This window comes from Medicago sativa, chromosome 3, assembly GCF_051527215.1.
Source record: "Medicago sativa cultivar Bolivia chromosome 3, Bolivia_mono, whole genome shotgun sequence".
Classification (NCBI taxonomy): domain Eukaryota; kingdom Viridiplantae; phylum Streptophyta; class Magnoliopsida; order Fabales; family Fabaceae; genus Medicago; species Medicago sativa.
Window position 1 is genome coordinate 46,747,535 of NC_140751.1, and position 23,471 is coordinate 46,771,005.

General features: G+C 35.6%; 2 protein-coding genes and 1 pseudogene across 2 annotated transcripts in view; 2 read left to right on the plus strand and 1 right to left on the minus strand.

Moving 5' to 3' along the window:
- Positions 1-946: 946 nt before the first annotated feature.
- LOC146937775 (agamous-like MADS-box protein MADS2) overlaps positions 947-23,471 on the minus strand; it is a 29,218-nt gene continuing 6,693 nt past the window's right edge. Inside the window, exons 3-9 of the mRNA XM_085751909.1 lie at positions 17,720-17,801; positions 6,536-6,597; positions 6,319-6,418; positions 5,085-5,126; positions 4,956-4,997; positions 1,355-1,485; positions 947-1,283 (exon numbers count right to left, since the gene is read on the minus strand). Coding sequence (XP_085608035.1) covers positions 1,193-1,283; positions 1,355-1,485; positions 4,956-4,997; positions 5,085-5,126; positions 6,319-6,418; positions 6,536-6,597; positions 17,720-17,801 — 550 coding nt within the window. The 3' untranslated portion in view covers positions 947-1,192. The remainder of the gene's footprint in view (positions 1,284-1,354; positions 1,486-4,955; positions 4,998-5,084; positions 5,127-6,318; positions 6,419-6,535; positions 6,598-17,719; positions 17,802-23,471) is intronic.
- On the plus strand, positions 7,350-9,689 carry LOC146937776 (uncharacterized). Its single transcript, XM_085757374.1, has 4 exons — positions 7,350-7,611; positions 8,266-8,825; positions 9,101-9,614; positions 9,676-9,689. Exons 2-4 carry the CDS (start codon positions 8,268-8,270, stop codon positions 9,687-9,689), a joined length of 1,086 nt encoding a protein of 361 aa, XP_085613500.1. The 5' UTR covers positions 7,350-7,611; positions 8,266-8,267.
- On the plus strand, positions 10,680-13,335 carry LOC146937777 (uncharacterized; annotated as a pseudogene).

Here is a 23,471-nt window from a genome sequence, read left to right on the forward strand (position 1 = left end):
CCATATTACCGTGTATCTTTGGTGAAAAAGTAAGGTGCCGTGTCTACTTCATTATCACGAAGTTTGGAAACAACGGAAACAACAACACATGGTTTCACATCAACGGAACCAACAAGAGAATGTTTCACATCAAGGAAAGCTTCAATAAAAGGTTTCACATTAACGAAAGCTTTAACATCATTTAGTTTCACATCAATCGAAGCTTCAACCGTAGATGGTTTCAATTTGATTGAAGACTCGACATTAATTGGTTTTGACTCAACATAAGTATCATTCACATTTTCAACCATAACTATCAATAAACAACAAAACATTGTAAAAAAAACCAACAACAAGAACTAATAATAAATTCAATCATTGCATGCAACAAATGAAAAAAAAAAACACAAATCAAATATTGGTCGTGACAACAATTAACTGTTGCTGGTACACACCGTAGTTAACTGTTGTTACATGTTCTTGTCAGACTAGAAAAAAAATATAGTAGAAAAATTAAACAATGTAAACAGGTTAAAAGATGCAATACTTGTTTCTTAACATCAAATGAGTGTAGAAACCTTCTAATAACAATCTTCTTCAATAATTTGAGATAAATTTTTGCAAAAAAAAAATATATATATATAAAAAATTGAACTTTTTTGTTTTTGGATGGAAGAGGGAATAAAGTAGGTGAATGAATACTGTGGTGGAAGAAAGTTGTCTGATATATAAAAATTTCCAGGAACAGAAGTCAATTGTTGTTGTTGTATAGCAAAAAACAATTAAGTGTCATATTGATGGCAAATACGTCATTTCGGGTGTCTCAGAGCAACACAAGCAGCTTAAAGAGCAATTATCATAAAAAAAAAAGTAAGTGTTAGAGAAGTCTTCCTAGCATCCATCAACAACAATAGTCCAACGAGTTAACATGCTAGTAAAGCATGCAAGGATTGAACACCAATCAGAATGACTCCATATAACATGCTTAATAGCTTCCCTTATATAAAAACTTTGTTTCATTAAGTATAAAAGAAGATTATACATGATTAATCAATATAGCTAGGATAAAAGGAATTTGGCAAGAATTTTCCAAATTCCTCAAAGAAAAATGTCTCATTTAGAATTTATGTTGCATGACGTCTATAACCTTTAATTCTAGGCCACAACAAAAACTTTAATTTCTTAGAATCTTTCATTAAACTAATTTATAAATTCAGTTCATCCATCCATGCATGAAGTCATTGGCATTATGAGATGAGGTTCCTGCAGCTCCACTTGATTCATTTAACGCCGAAGAATTGTAGCTGTAGAGAAGAATGAAGAATCAGCTTTTTAAAAAGACAAACATTTTCAATAATTAGGGAGAAAAAATTACCCAATTTGCAATGTACTATTGCAACATGCTTTCTCAAAGTATCCCTCTGATTGGTGAGGGTGGCCGCTATAGGTTGCATTTTGCTCACTAGATTCCCATGTTGGTTGAAGGATCACATTAATTTCCTCCAACTATCAAAATTCACAATGACATTATATAAAATTAATGAAATGATGTGCCACCCAATGAAAACAAAATTAACTTTTGAATGGTTTTGAGCAATAAAAAAAACAATTCTTTACCAAGCAAAATCATAAAACAAACAAAACAATTCCAAATTTGAAGATGAAATTGGACCCTAACTTTCCTCAATTACTCCCATGAGTCCCATCAATAGGAAAAGAAATATTTATAGGTACTTCATTATTTTTTGTACTTCATTATTTTCCCATAATTGTTGTACTTCATTTTGATGAAGATTTTCACATAATTTTTATTTATTTATTTATTTATGCACTTCAATTTGACTGATAATAAAGCTTGAAATAGTAAAAATGAATTTTAACAACCTCAAATAAATTAGTGAAATTCATTGCTTAAATTTTTTTTTTTAATAGCAAACAATTTTTTTTATTGAATAAGATGAGATAACTATAAAGGGTACTAAACCGTTACAATTGATGAAGTATAAGTAGTTTTCACCCTCTCAAAAAATGACCAATCTTATGCAAAAACTCACAATAAAGATCAAATTACCTTGGAAGACATTCTAGGGAACTTAAACCATTCATAATAGATACACGGAGCAATCAGTTTCCGACCCAAAAACCATTCCCATTATATCCTTTTGATTGAATCTACAACCTCTTCGACTTTTGAAGCCTTTTAGTTGAAAATTTGATCATTTCAAATAAGCCACAACGTTGAATACCAAATTAATAACATTGCTCTTAAACCCTTCCCTTTACCCACCATAGAAGTAAAGGTAAGAAGCAAGCTAGATCCTAGTGCACCACCGAAATTATACCTAGCCACTTAAAAAACTCATAAAAAATAGTAGTCATCAAGCTACATTTTACAAACAAATGTTCCTCCACCTCTGGAGTCCCCTCATACTAAGCACAACTTGGAGGGAAATTCCCACGAAACACCCATCTCGAACCCACATTGAATCTTGTTGGAAATCTTCCAAATAGTAATATCCATGAAAAAATTACCCCTTATTTTTCCCCACCAAAGAATGAAAGAAGAAAATTGATTATCGATGATTGTAGATTATGTTAACTGATAAAATACCTTTGGGTGTTTTCATTGTGAAACACCATTCGTCTCCACACGAAGAAAGAGCAACTAAAGATACCACATCAACGATGCTCTTATAACAATATTCATTCCACACAAGGATTTTGGTCGGACAATTCAAATAATCTTGAAAACTTTTGCTTGAGAGGCATATCACAAAACCAAGCATCAACCTAACACCTTGTCCCTCCCCCGTTTTCCACTAGCCGATTGCACATAAATCCTTCCACCATAAGGATGCCAATCTTGATGAAACGAGTATGGATAAATTCAGATCTACAATTATATTGTTAACATACTTTGCCTTCAGCACAACCTTCTATTATGATTCACCCTCCACCAAAGCCTTCACTACCACTTGGATATAAGAGCCTGATTGAAAAGTCTTAGGTCCTTTAGTCAAAGCTCACCACTTGATTTTGACCTATAAACATCCTCCCATTTTACCCAACATATTTTATTTTCCCCCAACACCTCTCCCCACAAACTTTCTTTGCATTGTTACCACCTTATTCGACATTTTGAAAAAGGACAAAAAGAAAGTCAAGATAGTACTCAAAACAACATTGATTAACACCACTCTACCTTGAAGGCCTATTTTTCAAAGAATTTAGCTTTTTATTCACCATTTCCAACATTGTGTTCTACGAAGATGCCTTTCTAGGACTCGCTCCAACTAGTAGACCAAACAACCTACTTTTCGTGAAGTTCACATTTAAACAAGTTACTTATTTAAAGCATCTTAGGATCACCTTTATTGACCATAAGTTCTCCACAAAAGCAATTCCCTATGAATAAATGTAACGTCCATGCATTGCAAATGAGAGATAACAACCTCCGAGTTATCTACCTAGAAACCTTTAAAATACCCTAACTCCGCCGGCCTTCTCATTGAAGCTCCTAATCCCTATGCCACCAATAAAAATGAAAAAAAAACCAATGGATCTCCTCGTTTAAGCCACCTACTAATTGCCACCCGTAAATTGGACTCTTGTTAACCAAAACAACAAAACTGAGAATACACATGCTCTCTTCCGACCTCTCAATCTATCATCAAAGCCAAACCTCATAAGCATATAGGCTAGAAATGCCCAACTCACCAAATCATAAGGCTTCTCGAAATCCACCTTTAAAATTAGACATTCCTTTTTTTCCTTTTAGCTAGATCCACCGCCTCATTAAGCACAACCACCCCATCAACTAGTTATCTCCCTTTAATGAAGGCCGATTGATTATTAGAGATAATTTTTTTTTCATTAAAAAACCAAGTCTTTTAGCTAACATCTTGACTAACAACTATTAAAAGACTCTCCAAGAGAGGAATAGGGTGAAATTCACCCAAGGAATGAGGAGAGAGAACTTTGGGTATTAAAAAGCAGCTCATGATTATAGCTACTTTTGGAGTAAACATATTCCACCCTAAAATAAATTGCATACTTATGAGGATATAGAGTAAACATCTACTCCCTCCGTTTCAAAATGAGTGTCGCTTTAGCCAAAAAAATTTGTTTCAAAATGAATGTCGCTTTACATTTCCAATACAACTTTAATTTTTTTCTTCAAACTTTACCCTCAATAAATACTCCAACTTTTCTCTCACACAATTTCCAATGCAAATTTGTGTTTGTCTTTTTCTTATAAAGTAAAGGGTAGTTTAGTAAAAATGTTATATCCAATGATTATTTCATCCCATTTCTTAATCTGTGTGCCAACACCTAAAACGACACTCATTTTGAAACGGAGGGAGTATTAAATATGCAAAGAGGTACTCGGTTAGGTTTGGAGATGACTCAAGTGTGTCCTTTCGGCTGTACACTATTCAATTTCATTAGGCTGGTCAAGTGTTAAGGTCATTTTGTTTCAAGTGTTGTGGTTCAACTTTTTTTGTTTTTTTTGAATTGGTAGATTGGCAAAATTACAGTGACACCATGATTTTGTTGAAGTTACAAATTTAGTTTTTTTTTTCTCAAAATCATAGAGGCTCACTGTGATTTTGTCAGTCTCACAGCTAATCCAAACATTCGTGCTATGAAATGAGTTGTTGGTAGGTGTGGATTGAATGTAAAGAGTATGTAACCTCTCTTGGATCCTACAGAAAGCAAATCATTCTTTCAATAAAAAATAAGAAAATGTTCTTCTCACAAAGGAATCTCTAGCTTTGGTGCAGATTGTTGGAATCTCTAGCTAAAATTTGTAGCTACAAATTTAGGAATCTTTGGCCTTTATAAAAGAATGCATATTTCAAAAATTGCTAAGGCATTCAGAGTTAATAAACTAATAAATTTAAAGAAATATCTACAAGTATTGAACATCAGCATCATATCTAAATAAAACTTTAGTATAGAGTTGTTCTATATACCTTATTCCTCAGAATATTATTAGTTTCTAGTTGCATCTCTTCCTGTGTGTCCATCAAAAAGGAAGATGGGAAACCAATAAGTACATGCTATGTATTAAAACATGATATAGAAAATCAAACAAGGTTTACCTTTTTTTGCAAATCCTTAAGTTGATCAAGCATATGCTGTGTCTGGAGACAAAGGAACAGATATATAAATTTATTGTTAAAAGAAGTACCATAATCTAGTGCAGTATCTTATGGAAAATGTTAACGAGTGCTCCCGGGACACTCTTTAAGCACTTTAAATGGTAAGTATTTATGAAAAATTGTGCGTTTAATGCATTGGAAATTGTAGCAGTTGGCTTTTTGAAAGAATAATTACTAAATTTAGGATCCTTAAAAAGTAGCTCAAAGAGACTCGTTAACAAGACTCTAAAAATATTAGCAATTTTTTCAATAGCCTCAACCCGAATTACACCTATTCAAAAATGTTCTAGGTTGGCTTTATCAACAATTCCAAGGTTGTTGCTCCCCTTTGTATTCGTGATATTTTTTGGAATGAAATGTAGTAGATTTATTCCTTTAATAAAAAATAAAAAAACAAACAAATCAAGGTGCATACATATTTTTGAAAAGCTTCATAACAGTTCAAAACTTATGGTATATTGACAGCAGATCGAAGATTCAAAATTTTGTAAAAGAATCAATACATTTGTTCCTTCACAATATGAAAAGATAATAAAAAATACCAATCTGATTTATTTTTTTTATTTGACCTTCACTTCCCACTATACAGCCAACATAAGATCCTTTTTTAATAATAAAAAAAAAACGTTTAACCCTTTTACATCTTCTTCTTAGTCTCATAGTAAACCATGACATTAATAACTTACAAAATAAACTTACATCTGCATGAATAAGCCTAATGACATATAAGTGATTTAAGAATCTTGCAGTATGTCTTTAATGTTTATAGATTAAATGGTAATTCTAGTTTTATGATTGGTTAAAATGAAAATATCAATAATTAACCTTAATTTAGGTTTTATTAATAAAGAGATCATGGTCCCACATCACACTAGCAGTTGCTATTGTTGACATCCCATGATCACAAGGAGACAGATAATAACGAAAGACTCTTTTAATGAATATTTAGGTATAATCATGAACTCATGTATGCTTTCGTATATTATTTTACGATGATTAACATGATTGAATCTTGAGTTTAAAATCAAGTTTGTTTCTAACATATCAAGAATATTAGAATAAATAACTAAAACAATGATTCATACAATAAGAAAGATGCAAAATAATATTTTACAACATGATTCATGTGACTATTTAGTTCAACACACTCAAATGCAAAATAATTTTTGCATACCTTGTTTGACCTGATTGTCTTCAAGGAAGAGTCTAACTGAAGTTCTATTTGCTCAAGCTCATTGATATCCAACTGCTCCAATTCTTCTCCAAGAAAGTTCCTACAGGGTGAAGATATATTATTTATTTTCATAAAATCAATATCTACCATTCAAATCTCCTCTTGAATAAAATAACCTAATCTGTCAAGGATTCTAAAATGTGGCCAAGCATTGTACCTCTGTGTTTGCTGTAGTGCTTCAACTTTTGATTTTAGCGTGAGATACTCTTGATAGCGCTTCTACTCAAGGGCATGATGATACATGCATGTTAGAGTTTTCCAAAAGCCAATAAAGTGTGTTCTAGGGCTTTACAAATTGTATTTGCAAGACAAATAAATAACATAGACACTCATGAAAGGAAATGAAATAACATATGCAATAGTAAAGTTTTAAATAATTCAGAGCCGGATCCTTCAAAAAAAAAAATGATTCAGAGCTGGATCACAATCGGTGTTTATTATAAGTAAATCTTTAGTTAATTTTTCAGTAGATTGAATCTATTCACAATTTATTTGGATTTGATGTTTAAATAAGAAAAAATTAAAATGTCCAAGGAGCAAAACTTCTAACTATGTATGTTTTATCTATTTTATTATTTCTTTTAATAGCAAAAGCAAGTATATATCAATAAAGAAATACAATTAGTACTCTATCTACTACTCAACTCGGCTTATGTGATACAATATAAGGTGCAACTCGAACACACAAAAAAAAATGTGAAAGCTACAAAAGGTTTCCCAAAACTAACAACAATCAACCCACCTATCTAAGGATGTAATATAAAGGGTTAGTAAATGATGTAGGGGGCTGCTGCATGAATTGAAGACGAAGTTGTGTGTAAGAAACATTCGATTGGAATAGTGTAGATTTGGAATCCGATTTTAAAATGACTATTAATATACCTTTTCATATGGGCATTTTAAGTCAATTGAGTTTATCTAAAGGCCGAAAATTAGATTTTATTACTTCAGCCCAAATTTAATAATTTGAAAGTTGCTTTTTTGACAACGAATACTTCCAATTGACACATGGAAATGACGGTAATGCCCCTGGCGGTAGTTAACTACCGCTGGTAAACACGCCGGTTGTTAACTACCGCTGAGTTCCAGCGGTTGTTAACAACCGCTGAGTTCTGTATGCTAAGAACGCAAACAGCTTCCAGTTTCTGCTTCAACTTCAAAACAACACAAAACCAACTTGACCCCAACATCATTTGCATGGATTTGAGGCAACTTTCTTCAAGTAATTAACAAGTAAGTACCTTTCAAGTAATTTACATGTAATGTAGGTTGTTTAGGTTGTTAGTTTTGATAATTTTAGCAAAATGTTTAGAGTTTAGGTTAGGTTTAGGTTGGTTATAAAAATTGCAAATTATGATAGAATTAGATGTTGTTTAGGCTTGGTTATGCTGACATTGTTGTTTAGAGTAGGTTTATGTTCAATGTAGTTGAATTTGATGTTTAATTAACACTAATTGCGCTAGTATTTTAAAATGCACTTAAGGTGTTTGATGAAATGCCTAAGTGAAATAATCTTGCTTTTTTGTGGTTTTTTTTCCAAATATGTTAAATTTAATAATGTATATATGAATATGTGAATATGTGAATATGTGAAATTTGTTGTGTTATGTTATGTTGGATTTTGAATATGTTATATGTCATGTTGAATTTTGAATATGTTATGTTAAAATGCACTTAAGGTGTTGGATTTTTTGGCAACTTATTTATGTTTTTTAAAATTTGATATGTTACATGTTACTTGCTATGTTCAATGCCTTAAAAGTTTTAAATACATTTTTGCTTATTTTGCCTAGTTTGATTAGTTTGGTCATAATGATGTAATAACCAAGTTTGATTCTAAGTTGTTGAATGATTCTAAGTTTCATTGTCCACGTATTTTTTTTACAGATATGGCTGGGGAGGAGGATGCACGTGAGCGTCGTATTAGAGAGGGTAGGATCCGCAAAGGGAAAGTTGCCATGACAAATAGCGCTCGGAAGGAGCTTGAGGCTGAACGTCCATATGTTCCAAAGCCTCGGAGACATAGGGACTTGAGTATAGGTGGAGGAGAGGGGTCGGATTCACAGGCACATATGGATTACTCCTCCCAGGTGGTCGATCCGACACCGGCGCATGACCAGGGTGTGTATGAGGAGGGTTTTAGTGGATATGATCGGATGGAGGAGGATCGGATGTTTTATCAGCCGGAGGCCGATGCACAGGATGAGGAGGCGGGAGATGATGAGGGGGTGCCAGAGGATGTAGTGGCAGATTATATGGAGGCACAGAATGTTATTCCCGAGGGTGAGCCTGAGCGTCAGCCTCGGCCACGACGAGGTGGTCGTGTTCGGCAGATACCGCCCTATCCTGCTGGAGAGGCTCCCTTTCCTGGAGGACCTCAGACCTTGGCATTGTTGTCCGACTACTCGAGGCACGTGGCGAACCCTCTTTGGGTGAACCACAATAATGTAAGTGTTTAAATTGTTTAAAATTCTTTAAATGTTTTAATTAATTATATTAGGTAGCGTAAGTGATTTAATTAATTAAAATTAGGTAGCGTAAGTTGTTTAATTAATTAATATAACGTAGCGTAAGTGATTTAATTAATTAAAATTAGGTAGCGTAAGTTGTTTAATTAATTAATATAACGTAGCGTGAGTGATTTAATTAATTAATATAACGTAGCGTAAGTGATTTGAATCATTTAAAATAGTGACAATGTCTTATTTAACTTGAATTTCAGATGTGGCATGATCAAGCGGGTTATAAGTGTGTAAACGCAGGGAAGAGGTTGAAGGAACTCGATAAGCCGGAGGAGGCTTTGAGATGGTTTTGGGATCCTGTGGAGGGGTCTGGCCTCCATGGTTTGATACACGTTGGGTATGCGACTGTGACCCATGCGATGATACGTGCTCTGTGCGAGAGGTGGCACACGGAGACGAGTAGTTTTCATCTACCTGTGGGGGAGATGACGATCACTCTGGATGATGTGCATAATCTCCTGCACGTTCCTATTTACGACCGCATGTTGGAGCACGATGAGTCGATGGATCGGGACCGATCGATTGATATGATGACCAGGCTTTTGGGCATGTCAGATGCTGATGCCAGAGATCAGGTTAGGGAGGCATCTCCTGGTCATATCAGTTATTCCGCACTGAAGCGAGTTTATGAGGAGCACCTGACTGAGGCTAGATGGCTTGAGCATCCACAATCGAGGGAGGAGATGCAGGAGAGAGCCAGGAGGAGGGCGTGCTGTGTGAGGAGTTTCCTTTTATATCTTGTCGGTTGTGCGCTGTTCATTAACAAAACGAACAGACACATCGACTTGATATATCTGGATTGCATGGCGGACTTGGGGGAGATTGGGAAGTGGTCGTGGGGAGGGATGGCCTTAGCCTACCTCTATGATTATCTGGATGATTCTATTATCTTGAATAACAGAACGATGGCTGGCTCTGCGACTCTTTTGATGGTAATATTTATCTTAATTTCTTTATGAATTTATTTTATAAATTTTATTATAATGTTAGACTATTATTTTGTGTATTAACTACTTTATTGAATATTTATTGAATATTTAACTCGAATAATTATTTTTGTGTATTATTTATTTTGTTGCAGGGATGGATTTTGGAGCATTTGTCAGGTCCTTACCCAAGGAAGCGTAACCGGGATTGGGACCCGCGGACACCATGTGCTGGGAGATGGCTCACTACCAAAGGGCATACGGATGTGCACCATTACCACGTAGTCCTGGATCGCTTGGAGGTGGATGACGTCAGGTTTTCTACCTATGGTGATCGCAGAGACGTGCGCCCATTTAGCATGTTGTGCACTTACTCTGGATAGCTCATGTGCGGGAAGGAGAGGGTGTACCGTCATTTGCCTGAGCGGGTGAAGAGGCAGTTCTCCTTTGTGTAGGACATTCCCAGACATCCTTCAGCTGTCCCTCGGGTGCCTACACAGATGCTGACTACCGTGTTGATGGACGCTACCGCATGGTTAGTAGGTGGTTGGGTAGATGGGTGTCAGACACCATGGCATCATGTTCCTGGCTACATGGCTTGGTATGCCACAGTCTCTCACCCTCGCATTCTCCCACCTGATGAGGGATCCCCTCCCAGACCGGCGAACGTGGAGCAGCTGATTGAGGAGGAACATGCCAGGGAGATGCCTGACACACTGACCATCGTCCGGGATGTGGCTCACATAGCCCGAGATATTGCGGCCAGGCATGGCGAGATGACCAAAGAGGAGGTCCTACGGATATTTAGTGCTACTGAGCTCGTCCTTACTTATCAGATTTCTAGGCGGCGCAGGGGGCAGCAGAGGCAGGGTAGGCAGGGCTGATTAGTATTAGGATTTTTTTTTTGTATTTTTTTGACTATGATGATCATGATGTGTTATTATGACATGTTCGATACATTTTCCTATTTATATGACATATACGTACGTTCGTTCGTTTTATATTATTTCTTGCGTTTTAATTTTACCATGTTCCTGTTAAATATTGGATGAATATGTTTAGGTATTATTAGATGAAAATTTTAGAAGAATTTTCAATTGGTTATTTGATAAAAATTTTAGATGAAAATGAAAGTTAAAATTGGTTAGGAAGATGGAAATGAGCTTCTGGAAAAGGGGCAAGCACGTAGCGGCAGTTAACAATCGCTACATTCAGATTCGGCGGTAGTTAACAACCGCTGGGGGCATTAAGGTCATTTCCATGTGTCAATTGGAAGTATTCCTTGTCAGAAAAGCAACCTTCTAATAATTTTTGTTTTGGATTTTTGGTCCATTAGGAGTTGCTTAGTATTTAAACACTTCAGTTGTAGCCAGAGAATCAATTTTTCATTCAATAATTTTTTTGAGAGTTTTCTTAATTTCTCGTGGATTCCGGAACACTATTTTCACAAATTTGTTGCTTGCATACTTGTTTCTTTTCAATCTAGGTTTAGCGTTTGCTAGTCTTTGCTTCTGTTTGCGTTAAATGGTATCAAAGTAGGATTCTCCTGTTCTTTTCGTAACGTGATCAGCCATGGGAGATCAACCGGTGACGAAAGCAGAGCTTAAGGGCATAACCACTGCTTTTTCCACGGCCATCAATGCTCTAAATGCATAGGTGGCAACATTATCAACTCAGGTGAATAACAACGTTAACAACAACAACAACAACAAAAACAATCCGAACATGGGAGGAGGACCAATTAGGGTTCCACGTGGTGGAAACAATTGAATTATTAAGGATTCGAGTTCTAAAAAGGAAGAAATTGTGACTAAAGAAGGAGATGAACGTGGGAATCACCATGATTACCACATGAAAGTTGATATTCCATTGTTTTATGGAACGATGGAATGGAAGAGTTTCTAGATTGGCAGATAGATGTTGACAGATTTTTTGACGTCATGGATGTCCCTGAAAGCTATCAGGTTAAGATGGTAGCAATCAGACTAAAGAGTACTGATGCAGTCTAGTGGGATAAACTTGTCGTTCAGAGGTAGAGGCAAAGGAAAACACCCATCCGAACTTGGCAAAAGATGAAACAATTGAAGTTTGATCGGTTTTTACCGAAAGATTACGAACAAATTATGTATAAGATGTATATTGATTGTGTTCATGGCATGTGATCGGTGACAAAATATACAGCTGAGTTCATGCGTTAATCTGAAATGTAACAAACTGGGAGAATCAGAAAATCAGAAGATAGCTCGATATATCAGTGGCTTAAAAGGATCCTTGCAAGAGAAGATGGGTTTACAAACAACTTGGATCGTGGCTGAAGCGTCCAACCTAGCTTTAAAGGCGGAATTGATAGAGAAATCCCCCCAAAATTTATCATCATTAAGAATATATTCTCCCCATAATATCCTTAAATCAGCAACCGACAAATAAAATAGTACAACAAACAAAGATTCCAATCCTAGTAATAACGGGGCTAGCAGCTCAGTGTACAATAGAGTAAGGCACCAACCTAGAGGCAAAATAATCCATATGTTAAGGCTACCAAAGATACTTGTTATCCGTGTAATGGAAAAGGTCACAGATCAAATGTTTGTCCATCAAGGAGAGTCACTGCCTTTGTGAAAGAAAGGGAAGGAGAGAAAAAAGAGAGCAACCTACTATCAAGGAAGATGGGTATGCAGGGGTTGAGTTTGCCGAGGAGGAATTTGATGAGAGGATAAATTTTGTGTTGCATAAGATGTTACTAGCATCTAATGATGAAGGGAAATGCAAGAACTTGTTCAAAACACATTGTTCTGGCAAGAATAAGCGCAACTTGATCGTGCATAGTGGCAGCAAAAAGAATTTGTTGTCTCAAAAATTAGTAGATTATTTTAAGTTATCCAGATAACCTTATGAGAAGCTATACACCCTAGGTTGGGTCAAAAAGGGATACCAGGTTCGAGTAACACTATTTTGCAGAGTTTCTATCTCCATCGACAGACATTATAGAGAATAGGTACTTTGTGATATTGTTGATATGAATGTTTCTCATATTTTACTTGGTAGACCTCAACAATTTGGTAATGATATTACTTATCTTAGACGGTATACTGTGATGATGTTTACCTTGGGTATATATAAGATTTCTATGGCTCCTGTTTTACACTTTAATAATAGCCCGTGATAAAAGAAGTCTAGTTTCTTGGTAATGAGGCAATATGATAAGAAACTTGATGAGACTGATAAGAAAACTGAATGTTTATGTCTAATGGTGAGCAATGAGCCGATGAGTGATGTGAAGGAGGAAGTGTCAATTCCAGAAGAAGTGCTAGAGATTCAGGAGATTTAAAAGAGTTGATTGCATGTGAGATACCAAACAATTTGCATCCATGAGAGATAAATGTCAGATGGGCAATGTTGTTGATAACCGTCGGAGAATTAAAATTTTCAATGGGGTAGACATCTATGAATATCATGTAGATGAATATCTTTATCAAAATGAGAACTCATGGTCGAGTTCTTCTAGGTAGAGGAGACTGATGTATAAGGGTGGGAATAGGCCAGACCGCCCGTCAGGGGCCTATGGCTCGGCCTACTAAAAGCCCGGTTCGGCCTAGCTCATTTAATAAATGGGTCAAGCTTGTGCTTTTTAAAAAGCCTATTAATTTAAATAGGTCAGGCTTAGGCTTATAAAAAAGCCTTACAAACCTATCAGGTTGACCCGTGTACAAGTATATTACATTTTACCATATTTATTATTTATATTTATATATACCAAAAAGAGTTATTGATCCTTCAAATTCTCATACGACAATTATTATTATTTTAGTTTTATATTATTTTGTATTTAGGATACAACACAACTCTTGGTATTTCCCAACACAATTCTAAGGCTAGCTACTGATATGGCTAAGCTCAAGTCTGGTTATTAGATTAAGTTTGAAATCATTGTTGTTATCATACATGACTATTCTTTAGTTTCTATCCATCTATAAATTTTACAATTGTGTTTTATTAGTTTAATTTGTATCTAATTAATGTTTATCTCTATATTAAGTTTGTTGCGTAAATTGAAAGGAAAAAAAATTGATGAACAAACTCTGTTTGAAATTTTGTAACACAAACTAGGCTTTTAAACAGGCTAATAGGCTGGGTCAGACTTTTAAAAAGGTCAGGCCAGGCTTAAAATAAAGCCTTTAACAGGTAAAAGGCCAAGGCTTAGGCCTTAGTTTTTTCAACTAGGCCTAGCCTATTTAAGCAAAGCCCGGATCGACCCGACTCATTCCCACCCCTACTGATGTGATGTAGGAGGACTGACTGCACGAATTGAAGACGAAGTTGTGCGTAATAAAGGTTTGACTAGGATAATGCATATTTGTCATCAGATGTCAGAATGACTATTAATATACATTTGCGTAAAGGGAATTGGCTCACGAGTGAAACACATGGCTTTGCAATGATGTATGAGCTTTTCCAGCCATCTGAGTTCATTTGAAGGCCGAAAATTAGATTTTATTATTTCAGCCCAATTTTAATAATTTTTGTTTTATTTTCTGTTTTGCATTTTTGGCCCATTAAAGTTTCCTTGGTCTTTAAACACTTCAGTTGTAGCTAGAGAGACAATTTTTCATTCAACAACATTTTCAGAGTTTTCTCAATTTCTCGTGGAACCCTATTTCCATAAGTTTGTCGCTTGCATATTTGTTTCTTTTCAGTTTTGAAGGGTTGGGGTGGTTACGTTCTGAAGGAGAAGTTAAAGTTGATCAAAGGTAGTTTGAAAGAATGGCACCAGCAACACTCTCAAAATATGGATGGTAAGATGAATGCAGTTAGGGAGCGAATTTCTTCTTTGGACATTAAGGGGGAGGAATCCGCTTTGGTGGAGGATGAGCTGTCGGAACTTCAAGAGTTATCTGTGAGCTTACATTCCATGGCTCGTATGCATTCTAGCATGAGTTGGCAGAAGGCAAGAATGACCTGGTTGAAGGAAGGCGATGCAAACGCAAAGTTTTTCATGGTGCTATGTCTAACAGACGCCGCCGCAATGCTATTCAATTGGTGTATGTTGATAGAGTTCAAGTGATTGGTGTTCATAGTATTAGAAAGGCAGTGCTTCAACATTTTTCTAATCACTTCAAAGCTAGAGGTTTAGAAAGGCCGGGGGTGGAGGAGTTAAATTTCGCAAAAATTTCTAATGCGGAATCAACCAACTTAATTCGTCCTTTTTCTTTGGATGAGGTGAAACAGGCTGTGTGGGACCGCGACAATTATAAGAGTCCGGGTCCGGATGGCATCCGTTTCGACTTTATTAAAGAATTTTGGCCTGAGTTGAAAGATGAATTTAGGAGATTTTTGTCGGAATTTCATCGTAACGGGAAGCTAACAAAAGGAATCAACTCAACATTTATTGCACTCATTCTGAAGGTGGAAAGTCCTCAGCAGTTAAATTATTTTCGCCTTATTTCTCTGATTCGTTATATGTATAAGGTGTTGGCTAAGGTGTTAGGTAACAGACTTTGGGTTGTTATTGGCACTGTAATTTCAGACTCTCAGTCAACATTTGTGAAAGGGAAGCAGATTTTAGATGGTATTCTTATTGCAAACGAAGTAGTTGACGAAGCCCGACGTTGTAATAAGGAAATGCTTTTGTTCAAAGTTAACTTCGAAAAGGATTACGATTCAGTGGACTTTAAATATCTGGATACAGTGATGGCTCAAATGAATTTTCCAACGCTTAGGAGAAAGTGGATAACTGAATGTGTAGGAACTGCAACGACGTCAGTTTTGGTGAATGGCAGCCCTCCGAAGGAGTTTCCCATCGAGAGGAGGATTCGGCAAGGGGACCCTCTCTCTCTCCTTTTTTACTTTTGTTGGTGGCTGACGGATTTAATGTGATGATGAAATCATTAGTGGATGTCGGTCTATTCCGTGGTTATAGCATTGGTGAGCAAGAGGGAGTGCAACTAACACATCTTCAGTTTGCGGACGACACTCTAATTATTGGTGAAAAGAGTTGATCTAATGTAAGATCCATAAGGGTGATTCTCCTTTTATTTGAGGCGGTGTCTGGTTTATGCGCTAATTTCCATAAAAGTATGCTTACGGGAGTTAATGTTACTGACTCTTGGTTGACTGAAGCTGCATCAGTTATGAACTGTCGAACGGGTAGTATTCCTTTTGTTCATTTGGGGCTGCCTATCGATGGGGATGCTCGTCGGCTTAGTTTTTGGAAACCTATGATTTACCGCATTAAGGCTCGACTGCCAGGGTGGACTAACAAGTTTCTTTCTTTGGGAGGTCGTCTGATGATATTGCTGAAATTTGTCCTATCTTCTCTTCCGGTTTACTTTCTTTCCTTTTTCAAGGCCCCTGCAGGTATAATCTCTTCTATTACATCTATTCTTAAACGATTTTTTTTTGTTGGGGGGGGGGAGCTGTGATGAGTTTAGGAAAATTGCTTGGGTCAATTGGGACTTTGTTTGTTTACCGAAGGAGGAAGGAGGGTTAGGAATAAGGAGGTTAGGTGAATTTAATGTAGCTCTTTTAGGGAAGTGGTGTTGGAGGATGTTTGTTGATAAGGAGGGCCTTTGGTATCGAGTTTTAAAAGCTCGTTACAATGAGGACGGTAGCCGTTTGCAGGAGGGCGGACGACATAGTTCCCAATGGTGGAGGATGTTGTCTGGCGTCCGTAGTGGGGTTGAAATGGCTTTCAGGAGTTGGTTTGATGGTAACACTCGTAGGGTAGTGGGAGATGGTAGTAGAACCTACTTCTGGACCGATAACTGGATGGGAGGTGTTCCATTAAGGGCAGATATCCGCGGATTTTTGATCTGGCTGCGAATGGAGGGAGCAGATGGAGTGTTGGGTTGGGATGAGGGGGTGGTGCGTGGGTGTGGAGGCGTCTTCTGTTAGCATGGGAGGAGGAGGAAGTGAGGGAATGCACTATTTTGTTATATAACGTTGTTTTGTAGGCTAATGTTCATGATAGGTGGAAATGGCTGCTACATCCTATTCGAGGTTACTCCGTGCGTGGGGCTTGTTAATTCCTCATGTCCGCGGATGCACCTTTGGCTACGGAACGTGTTGACAATGTTTGGCACAATCATATTCCTCTAAAGGTTTGCTTGTTCGTGTGGCGCCTTCTTCGCAATCGACTTCCAACTAGAGACAACCTAGTGTGAAGGAGGGTGATTAACGAAGAGTTGATTTCGTGTCCGACTGGCTGCGATTTCCATGAGACAGCCGACCATATGTTTTTAGGCTGCGTTACATTGAGCAACGTGTGGCCTCTTGTTTGGCAATGGATACAGATTTCTTCGATAACTTCTTGTGTGCTCTGTGACCACTTTTATCATTTTTGTTATATGGCAGGCATGCCGCGATCATCGCATTCATTCTTCAAGGTTATTTGGTTTGCTTGCGCTTGGACCATTTGGAAGGAAAGGAACAACCGAGTCTTCAACAACCAGACATCCGATCCTCATACCATTTTGGACAAAGTAAAGCTGACATCTTTCTTGTGGTTAAAGGCTCACTCGCCTTCTTTTGTTTATGATTATTATGATTGGTGGCGACACCCTCTCTTATGTATGGGTGTTGTTGCTTAACGATAATCTCTTTTTTTGTTTTTTGGTGGTGCTTAAGTATTCGGCACCGGTGACCTTGTAACTGTTTTGCGGTGTTTCTCTCGTAGCACGTCTTGTGCGCGGTGATTTACCTGTGAGTTAATAATATATCTCATTTTGCCTTGTTAAAAAAAAAAAAACAACTCACACTTGAGCCCAACACAATGCATATAGTATTTCGTTAGAATTAATACATGTATAATTATAATTAGGTTTACATTTAGCAGCTTACTTATCCACTTTAAATTTTGTCAAAAAAATTTAAAGTCTAAATAAGAAAAAAGAACACCTGTGTCTCAATTTCAGGTTGGTGGTTTATTTCCAATGCTTCATAGCTGCATCTCTGATACCGTTCAATTGTCTTGGCCATGCTAAAACCATAGCTAGAAATTAGTATAATTATTTATATATTTTTTGAAATTAAGGAAATGGAAAGATAAAATAACGAAGAGCATATAAATCACATAAAAAAAATACAGTCAAGCAAAAAGACCCCAAAAATTATCGCTTCATTCCCCCAAAAGCTAGGATTCAAAATTTCATTATATTAAATATTCTAGTGCATTGTTGTATGTAGGATTCAAACCAACATGACCTTTTTTTTTTTTTTCTTAAAGAGCAAACAAGATAAAGTATATGGTTGTACTAAACACAGACTATCTAAGATTACAATTTAATGGAAATTGTATCCATTCATAAAATAAACAAACACTCCCTATTTTCGTAGCTAGGAGTAATTTCCAAGAGGTAGAGTTTTATTAACACTATAATTATCCACATTTGGGTCCTTTGAGGAGAAAATAACACTATTTCTAGCCTCTCAAATTCCTAATGCCAATTCTCAATATAAAGCATGATTTAACCAAAAACTAATTATGCAGGCAATCCTATAACAATTTTTTTTTTAAAATGCTAACTTGTGCCCTTGAGACATAAGTTAAAAGATCAAATATGGAAGTTTTTTCTAGGAAATTGTGTATTTAATGTCTTAAATGTTTCAAAAGTTATTTTTTTAATATAAAATTTGTTACTTAATTCTATTTTAAACTCCTTAACTTATACCCTTAGGGCACAAATTAGCTTTGACCATTTTTTTTAAGGGAAATGTTAACCAATGCCCCCGGGGCACTGGTTAAGGGAGCAAATATAGTAAGTTTTGCATTGAAAGCTGTGTAATCAAAGCATAAAAAGCTTAAAAAGTGTCTTTTTTACTTGCAATTTCTTCTTTTGACTTCCTTAACCAGTGCCCCGGAAGCACCGGTTGACATGACCTTTTTTTAATAAAGGGCTGAAAAGCCTGATAATAAACACAGGGTTTAATAGGGCTGAAAAGCAATCCCATGATGATTCTTCCTAGTCCGTCACTTTCCATGATGATTCAGTTTTAGAGCTATACACCTATTTCAAAGAATTAATCATGTTCTCCATGCATTTATATAAAGTGTTCGGGAGATCAGAGAAGTGTAAAAAACAAGAATGAGCTAATGCTTTAGGACCACCAAAAGATCAGCCACCGCATATCCCACAAAAATCCTAAACACATTAATTATATGGTAGGGGTGGATTTGAGAATAATTTTTTGGTGTGGCTAAAATAATATTCCCTCCGTCCTTTATTAGATGACCTAGTTGACTCTGACACACATACTAATGTATATTTTTTATCTTTAATATTTTTAATTATCTATTTAAAAAATTATGAAACTTTAATATTTTGAAAATATTCATCGAGACGAATCCAACAACATATTATATGATATTATTTATCTTTGTATATTTGTATAAAAATATGGTCAAAGTATGTCAGGTCAAAAGTGTACATTGTCAAATAAATCATCTAATAAGGGACGGAGGGAGTAATGTAAAAAAAATTTGCTAAATGAAATTAAAGACGATAATTGCTCTTTTGCCTCCACACAAATACGCAAACTGTCCAGGAGATAATTTCCAAACAACATTTTGTGTTTTTATTGGTTTCCGGAGATAACTATCAAATGTTGTTTTTCATGATAAAAAGCAAATAGAAGGGCCAAAAGAGAATCTATCTTTGAATACTATATATTATTTTACCCGGAATAACAATTTTATTTGGGCTAATTTTATTAGTTTTGGTTCATTTGTAATCCCAACATTTACTAATTGGAATAAAATGTGCCCACAACTTCCTCTAACATCTTATCTTATCTTATATATAAAATTGTTAAGTCTTCTAAGCAAATTTTTGGATGAAAAGAGTTGTTGAAAATTTCCTATCTTTTTGTTATTTTTCTTAAAATGATCAGGTATCTTATATATAAAGGTTTTTAAGTATCCTAAACAAATTTTGGAGTCAAAATGGTTGTCCGAATTTCCTAATTTTTTTTTTTTGAAATATAATTTGATATCTTATATATAAAAGTTGTTAAGTGATCTAAGCAAATTTTGTGTTAGGCAAAAAAATTGTTATAAATTTTGTAATTTTTTTCCTTTATATAAAAAAATGATATGGTATCTTATCTTATATATAAAAGTTGTCAAGTCTCCTTAGAAAATTTTTGGATCCAAAAAGGTTGTTCCGATTTTACTAATTTTTCGCTTTTTTTTATAAATATATATAATCTGGTATCTTATATAAAAAAAATTGTTAAGTGTCCTAATCAAATTTTTGAAGCAAAAAATGTATTGTATAAAAGTTGTTAAGTTTCCTAAACATATTTCCTCAAAAAAAAAAAAAAAGCTTCCTAAGCATATTTTTTGAGGAAAAAAAGTTTTTATGAATTTCATGATTTTTGGCCTTATTTTTTCTGAAATAAATGATTCGGTATCTTTATATATAGAAGTTGTTAAGTCTACAAAGCAAAAAATTTAGGCAAAAAAGTTGTTATAAATTTTTTAACTTTTTGCCTTTTTTATGATTTTATCATGCACAATATATGTTGCAAATTATTCTTTAAATGATGATAGTATTCATAGCTGTATTTGTTTTTTTAGGGGTATTTGGTTGTTTTTATTAAGATGTATTTTTAGTTTTTCTACAATGTTATGGAATCAACAAGCAAATAATTTAAGGATTTCCTTTTAACAATTTATCTATCTAATTTGAAAACGAAAAATCAAAAGTTTTCAAGGGTTTGATTATTTGTCTTTTGAAAGCAATAACTCATGCTCAATGACCACTATCACTTTATACTTATAGGTCTCCAAAATCTTAATAAATTATTATAAAAAAAAAAATTCGTGAGCATATCCATAATGCTACCTCACTTGTTACTGTATATATGAATTTTATTTCATTTTTAGTTAATGAGTATTTTAGGTGAAAATTTATCCAAAGATGTGATGGATTAGTCTTTTATTTTTATATATGATAATGCAACTTTACAAACATCTATTATTATTATTATTATTACTTAATAATTAGAGATAGTCATGCAAAACCTAATCCCAACCCTAACTAATACCCAATTTGCCTATTTTTCCATCTATTTTTTGTCACCTCATTCCAATTTTATCCTCCCACACAAACTCCTTTATCAATTAAATTATTAATTCTATGCCTCTCCCAACCCTAATCCTCTCAATTATTGATTGTATGTTACATTACAAGTCCTTTTTTTGGTAGTGGTCAGGATTTGAATCTCGGACCTTGCATATTTTATGCATTGTCCCAATCAACTGAGCTAAGCTCACGAGGACTTACATTACAAATCCTAAATGCACATAATTGTTTTCTATTACTAAATTTCCATTCTCTCTTTTTCGGTTACTAAATTCTTACATAAACCTCTAATCTCTCCCATAACAATACATTGTTTCTCCACCCACTCAACAAAATGATTTTTCTGTGAGTATTAGTATTTCTCATGTTGCGATGCCAAAATGCTATTGTTATGAATTCTTTGACCACTTACTGTATCAAGATTCATTTATTTCTCTCACTTTTTCTTTCAAATTCATCTATTTTTTCCCTCCAAATCATGTTATTATTTCATTACATTTGGTTCTAATTTATTTGTTGACGTTTATTTTATTTTATATGCATATGACATGCTATTGAATTTAAAAGGTTTGTAATTTGATATTTGTTACTATTATTTATTTGTTTACATGGTTTTATTGATCTCTATTATTTTATTTCTCCTATAATGTAATGGTGTTTTTCACATTTGTTTTTCTTCATTTTGCCATTATCAATGAGTCATTTATCTTCTTCATAGGTATGATGGTGATTATATTCTTCATAGGTATTTTGCAAGACAACGGCGATTTGCAAGACAACATCGATTTTATTTATGCATTTTGAATGGACATGATATCTTTTAAGATGTATGGTGTGGTAATTTTTATCCTTCAATAGGTGTTGGTGGTTGTGTGGCTTGATGTGTTTTGAGGTTCTCGATCATGTATAAAAATTTGGTAGATCCCTTTTTTAGGACATTAAGAATTTTAATTTCAAATAGTTTTAATTGTATACTTACCAAAAAAGAAAAAAACATGTCATGTATTATTGACATTATCACTAAAGTATGAATATTATTGCTATAATTTATATTCTTCTAAGGTTCCCTAAAAAGAAATTATATTCTTCTAAGGCATTTGTGATTTGACCATTTCTAATTTTCATGTATTATTAGTTGTCAATATGTCACTGCATGTTACTGTTTGCAACAAACAATAATTGTTTAAAAAAATGGATCCATATAAGATATATAAAAGAGAACTGTACTGTGACTTTTTCTTGGTTGAATTAATATTGCTCACTATTAATATTTATTGTTTTGTTTGAAATATCTTACTGTTAACTTTTTTTTTTTTGAATGGCAAAATATATTATATATATAAGGGGATTAAATCCCAAGTATTATATATATAAGGGGATTAAATCCCAAGTATTACACCAAAAAGAGAAAATAAAAACACCAAACCCCCCCCCCCCCCCCCCCCCCCCCAAGAAAACCATCAGCACTCTCAAAATGCAAAAACCCCTAACAACAACACCTCCGAGAACCAACACCGCCAACAGTGATCAATAAGGCACCCGAAAAGACATTGCTTCAAACGTTCAGCTTCGACCACCACTCAAGTCCCGGTCGCACGGAGGAGACAACACAACAACCTAAAAGAACATGAGTCACAAACTTGCTCCCGACCTCGAATCAAAAGCGATCGGCCCACAAGACTCCCGATACAAGTCAAAAAGACACCTTTCAACTCACGAACCACCAGAGCAGACACCTTACAAAGAAAAGGCGGAACAGTAGCACAAAGCGAACCAGCTCACACACAAACATCAAAACAAGCCACCAAAATAATCTGCATCACCACCACCTGAATAGACCGGCGCATACCCAACTCTCAGCTAGGCAACCACACACCACCGTGATCCTTACGACGACAACGATCCGGGAGTTGCGAAGGAGGATTAATCGTGAAGGACCTGCACCCGCCGACAACTGAGCAGTCAGGACGGCTAAAGGTGCAACAAACGACTACTCCGTCAGCACAACACCTAAAACATAAACACAGCAAAACAAGCACAAACAAAACAGACCACCAAAAAACATAGCAGTGTACCACCAAAGGGTTGAGGGAGACCTAAAACAGCCTCGACCCTAGTCCCTTGACAGAACACCACCTTAAAACACAACCACAACACACAACATACTGACAGCTGGATACAACACAAACAAACAACACTGAGGACGCACCAACAGACACGAACAAGACCAGCAACCTGCAAAAAACACAAGGACCAGCCAAAAATCGCCCTGAACCGCGACGATGCCGACAACCACCAAAAACAGCCACGACACACACAACACGACACACACACAAGACCTCCAGAGAGAACCAAACACCACACACCAAACACGGAGACCCGAGCCAGACACCGACAACCACCAGATCCCACAACCATCACTGCCAACCGGCAAAACAACCCACCGGACCCACTTTGCGAAAACAGATCTAGGAGAGATCCGAGCAAGACGCACCAGGCACGATCTTGTAGAACCAATAGGTGGCCGAACTGCGACGGAGGAGACGGACGGGAAGATGAGACGG